The 5,600-nt window shown below is 32.4% G+C and overlaps 1 protein-coding gene across 8 annotated transcripts in view; it reads right to left on the bottom strand.

Annotated features, from left to right (window-relative positions):
• Window positions 1-1,542: 1,542 nt before the first annotated feature.
• LOC111480421 overlaps window positions 1,543-5,600 on the bottom strand; it is a 13,111-nt gene continuing 9,053 nt past the window's right edge. For 5 of the 8 annotated variants that reach the window (XM_023125446.1, XM_023125449.1, XM_023125445.1 and 2 more), the window contains 5 exons: window positions 4,697-5,025; window positions 4,156-4,192; window positions 3,428-3,564; window positions 2,589-2,820; window positions 1,547-2,296 (listed from right to left, as the gene is read on the bottom strand). In XM_023125446.1, coding sequence (XP_022981214.1) covers window positions 1,964-2,296; window positions 2,589-2,820; window positions 3,428-3,564; window positions 4,156-4,192; window positions 4,697-5,025 — 1,068 coding nt within the window. In that variant the 3' untranslated portion in view covers window positions 1,547-1,963. Of the gene's footprint in view, window positions 2,297-2,588; window positions 2,821-3,427; window positions 3,565-4,155; window positions 4,193-4,696; window positions 5,026-5,600 lie in introns of all 8 variants that reach the window. The other 3 variants (XM_023125447.1, XM_023125448.1, XR_002717816.1) reach the window with 3 other exon arrangements.

The following is a 5,600-nucleotide window of genomic DNA, read 5'->3' as shown; positions in this document are numbered from 1 at the left end:
ATTTTTTTTTTTTTTTTTTTTTTTTTTTTTTTTTTTTTTGATCTATTATTACAAGATCGATTGGATTCCATTGTGCTCTAAACGGCTCGGCTTAACAAGCTAATTTTTTTTTAAGGATAAAATATAGGTTGCGCCTATTAAAATATAATATTATGTTTTTTTTCCTAAACTTATAATTCTAACTTCAATTTTCTATAAATGTTTAAAAACTTTTAAAATATAGGATAAAAAGTCAATGTATTTAAATATTATTTTTTAAAATTAAATTATGTAAATATCTTAACTACCATCATATTATTTTAAGTCATGATTATGACTATTTTTTATTTAATATTTTAATGAATTTTAAAATATTTCTAAAAGATTTATTTTTTAAACAAATTGACAAAAATTAAGTTATTTCTTATAATTTAGCTTGATATTGGACGACGTGGTAATTGTTTATTGAATCTGAGGGGTACATTTTTTGTACTCAGTTGACTTTTTAAAGGGTAGCCAAGAGCTAGTTACACGTGGAGGATTTTACTGTTGCTGACGTGGCGAGTGTTTACTCGACTTTTTTATGCTTCCTCGACTTTTTTAGGGGAGCCAATGAACAGGTTACACGTGGAGGATTTAGTTGAACTGAGGCTGTCAAGGTGGAAAATTAAGGAATTGTTTTATTTTGGGAAGAAATGGAAAATATATTATATTGGTTTTAACCGTTAACCGGCTGCACTGAGAGAGACCGGAAATTGTCGGTAGCTTAAGGCATCTGTGGCGGTCGGTGGACTCGATTATTGCAAGCTGTGAGCTGCATAATGACCACTTCAGCCGGCTTCTCTTGATATTTACGGCTCCGCCCATGTGATTTTTTAAAATTTAATCTCTATTTTGAAAGAAATTTCAATTGAGTTCTTTATAATATTAATTTAATTTAGTTTTCTGTTCGTTATTCAATGTAAATACTCGTTAATGATAAACTTATGTGAGACAACTTTTAGTATATTGACAAAAATTTAGTGATGAAAAAAAATGTCAACCAAGAATATTTAATATTTATACCTAATTCTTAATAAACTTAAAACAAAAATTATAAAATTTTTATTTACTTAATATTTGTCAATTTTTAATTTAAACAATTTGTTTTCTTTAGTGTTTATATTTTATTAAAATACATTAAAACACAATATTTGCCATAATATTTTTAATAAATCTTAAAATTAGTTCTTAAGAGTTAATTTTTAAAGAAAATAGTTAAATAATAATAATAATAATAATTTATATGCAATAAAAGACCGTAAATAAATATATTTACTGGAACAACTGTGTAAATTTATTTTAAGATTTATTAAAAAGATGCAATTATAATCATGCATTTCATTTCTTATTCAACTCTCTCATTCACAACCATTACAGATTTTTCTCTAAAAAAGGAATTATTTAGGAGGGCCGACAATCGAGAGCCCTTAATATTAAGCACAATTCATCATATTAAAATATTAAAATTTTAATAAAAAATTAGAGGTTTGAATCCCAACTATAAAAATAGAAAATAAAACATGGCAAAACTACAAATCAACGCACGTTTATAATCGAAACAAAGCTAACGTTCTAGTATTCGAAACACAAGAAATTGCTCACCTCTTGATCCATAATCAACTTTGTAGTGCCCTATAGTACAGAGACCAATTAGCTACCTGTTGAGCCGCAACACAAGTAAACTCACTCTAAAATGACGTCAGAACAAATACAACTAAATGTATCATAAAAAGTGAAAACTGGCATGGCCATGTGGTACAAACGGCTCAGCCTAGTAAGACTCAACAACTAATTCTGAACCTATTTTGCAATTACATGTCATCTAATGGCAACTTTTGTGGCTGCTCCTACCATGATAAATCTGTCCCTTCTTTGAGAACAAAGAAAATGATGCAATTGGTCTAAGGCTAGTTCTTAAACTTACCTGACGTTTTCATTGTTCTCAATGTCGGTGAGAGTGCTTTCGACCGCCGAAATGGGGCTCTCCCTTCTCCCTGGTTCTACTTTGTAAAACTCTCAAGGTAAACGAAATGGCTCCGATCGTGGCCATGGCGTAAAAGGCTTTATATGGAGCCAAAGCCAGGCTACACATATAGGTATAATATCCAGCAACTAGATAGATGATGTCTAGTCTGATTTCGATCCGTGACAGACCAAAGAGGGAGAATAAATAGGAATTGAACTCAGGTTTTGAATTGCAGACACCGTGGAGGATAACTCCAGTGCAAAGAAAAGCATCCAGCAACCATGGAAAGCTATGATTTGTCCCTATTCTCTGCAACCCCAAAGAATAGGCCATGTGAGAACCGAAGCTATTTTATTTACAGAGTGGAGGATACTCCAAAAACTTGGGAACTCGACTGTGCAATTCAAATGAAAAAAATATGTTGTAATGTGGCAAATAATTTTCTTTTGTTCTTTCTCCATGTATGATATTCAAATGGACGAGTATTAGTTTTCTTTTTCTAAACGATGTCAAATACGAAACGTGACATGCTAAACATTTTAGACGAAAGCAATGTATTATGAAACAGATTCGAGCAACCATTCTGTTTTCAGAATCATACCTGTAACCAAGCGAGCAGTGAAGGTGCAAACATAATTGCTGCGAGAAGATGCAAAATCAATAAGCCATGACAATGATGAAATATCTCCAATTGTGTTTCCCCAAAACTTTTTGAAGAGCCAGGACTGGTGGAAAGGTCTTCAATCAACTCCTTCAAGTTCGATTTGTCGGGCAATGGAAGTTTAAATTGTTGCGAATCATTTCCACCTTGTAATTTTTTGCTTCGCACATGGCTGTGAAAGGAAGCTGTCAAAGAACTAATACAAAAACATGGAATAATACTTTGACCAGCATAGCAAGAATTGAAAATCTCCACTAAGACAAGTGCAAGAGAATACAGTGTTTCTTTAAACTCCGAAGTATTTTAAGGAAAGACTCTTTTCAGACCGGCTGCCAGAACTTAAGATCTTATAGGTTTAGCAGAGCCTACATTTCAAACCCATTTTGTGTGCATTGTTTGCAATTACCTTATCACTTATGAGCGTGTCCCAAGATTCAATTATCAGATAAGTACATGCCAGCAAAGCTTCTATTCAACTACACGTTCTTAACCACTAAGCCTACTTTCTATTTCAACTTGTAACACACGTGAGTTGTGTGTATCATACGAGGTTAACAACCTTATCTTAGTCTTGGATGCCCAATTACTTTTTAATTTGTTAAAAGAAAAACAAAACTTTCAAGAGTCCTAGTTTTCAACATATGATTTTTGGTGGAATTTTGACATTTGTATTTGAAATTTATTTCAGGTTTTATAAAACATAACATTTCTTAGAAATCCCTTTAGGTTTCCCCACAAGAAGACAAAAATAATTATGACAAGGGTAATCTTAAAAGTACCTGGATAGAGCATTGTGGCAACAGAAAGCATGGAAAGCGAGTAGCAAAAACAATCCCATTGCTGGATGAATAAAACATGCCAAGGTAATAGCAGAAAGAGCAGTAGCCAGTAACGGATCGACCAATACCCTTACAACCTAAAATGAGTGAGTTAGATGATAGATCAAATTGGAAATCAACAACTCATAACCTTCCACTACAAAACAGATGCAAGTTAAGTTAATGGACAACAAGGGACAACAAATTCTATGCTACTCAGAATTAGATTCTCCTGCTAAATATGAAAAGCATAAATTTGAAAACAGATCATTTTTCGAATCGTATGGTAGACCAAGTCATGGATCGCAAAGTTTCTTAAGACAACAGATCTAGGATGTACTTGGGAACACATGTTAGGATAGTCAAGGTTCATTGCATCAAACAAGCATACTACTGCTCAATGAGAAATTTTACAAGCCTAAAATGATTGTTAAGTTTATTTTTTAGTTCACAACAATACGCCTAAAGGTAAAAGCACATTATAGTTATTGGACAACTTGAGGGAAGCACACAGCACATCATGACTTGAAATAAAGATGACAAAAAAAATCGAACCATTTCTGGTCTGTCTAGCGAGATTTTAGTTCTAGTGTACTCTGAAATGTAAATGGTTGACTGCATTTATTATCAAAGATAAAATCAAACCTTTGATAATTAAAAATGTGAAAAAAATTTCTAAAACAACTAACCGCTAAAAAGCCGACATTTCTTTCCCACAATTGCCACCTGCAACATGTCAGTAATCATTTAGGTATATATTCGCTAGGAAGATAACCAAATAATTTAGGTTGAATCAAACTTATTCTTCGTACAAGAACAGCACAAATAAAATATCTAGGAAAAAAGAAAAAAACTTGAAGTAGAAGAAATTTTTTTAAATTGCAAAAACAAAATGCTTTTTCGAGGAGAAATTGCAAATGTAAAATCATACTTGGAATTCCAGTAAACAAATAAACGGCATTCATAACCTCTGAAAAATAACTTGACTACTATTGTCAAATATGAAGGCATACACCCATGATCGATACCACAATAAATAATGCATTATGCAGGTCATGATCTCTGATTATTTAGTACCAATAGTTGTTTAATACACGGACATTCCATTAGCCAACCCCCCCTTTTAATGTAGTTTGGTTGAGAAGTTTCTTCCGTCAGAAAATGCTCAACATATCATCTATTCAATTAGATTCCAGTTCTGTGAATTGTACAATGGAGTAACAAACTGACCTTGTCTTGATGAAAACATGCACAACCGCCATCACATAGAATATCAGCTGGGATACCAAAACCACAGTAATGACAGCAGCATTTGCTAACAAATAACAGATCACTGAGACTGTGGTGAAGATAGCCAGAGGCGGCAGTGGTTGAGAAGTTACAAGTGAAAGGAACAAAGATAGTAAAACGGGTACAAAGACCAAATAAAATAATGGGAATGGTATTCTCAAGTTGGATTCTATAGATTTCAGCATTGAAGGTACAGGAAAATCTTGGTTCCATGCTTGCGCTTGTCGCATCAATGCAAAAAAAGTAACAACAATACATAAACCAACTATCTGCACGAAAACAATGCACAATGTAAGCTTTTTTAAAATACTTGGAATACATGAGATAACAGCTGAAAATCAAGATTGGCACTCAGTTGTTATTTTTTTAAAATAAACATTAATATTTAATTTTCAAGCCGCTGAAATAAGAGTGGCGTTCAACAGGTAGCAAGTAGCAAAAGATTTGACGAGTCACCACAAAAGCATGTCAGATAGAAAAAAGGAGGGGAAAAACAAATAAATAGTTATGGGATTCAAGAAGTTTAATGATATCTTAGCTAACTTATAACTAATTAATGGAGCAAATGGGAGGGAAACACATTCAACCGTTGTCTTCCATCTAATACTGTAGAAGTTAAAACTCAAATAAAGAGTATCAATGGGTTTTCCTAAACAAAATAAAATTCAAATTAAAAAATAAAAATGTTGGGTTCCAATGGCCACCAGTGTAAAATCATGATGAATATATATCCCTAAAATCATCAATGATTTTAATGGCTAAGTGAATTGTATTTGTAACCAAATGTTTAGGGAAAAGGTTCAATTTCTTTTCTTTTCTTTTTTTTTTTTTTTTTTTTTTTTTT

This window comes from Cucurbita maxima, unplaced genomic scaffold (genome assembly GCF_002738345.1).
Source record: "Cucurbita maxima cultivar Rimu unplaced genomic scaffold, Cmax_1.0 Cma_Scf00006, whole genome shotgun sequence".
Taxonomy (NCBI): Eukaryota; Viridiplantae; Streptophyta; class Magnoliopsida; order Cucurbitales; family Cucurbitaceae; genus Cucurbita; species Cucurbita maxima.
This window is presented reverse-complemented; position numbering and strand designations above follow the sequence as displayed.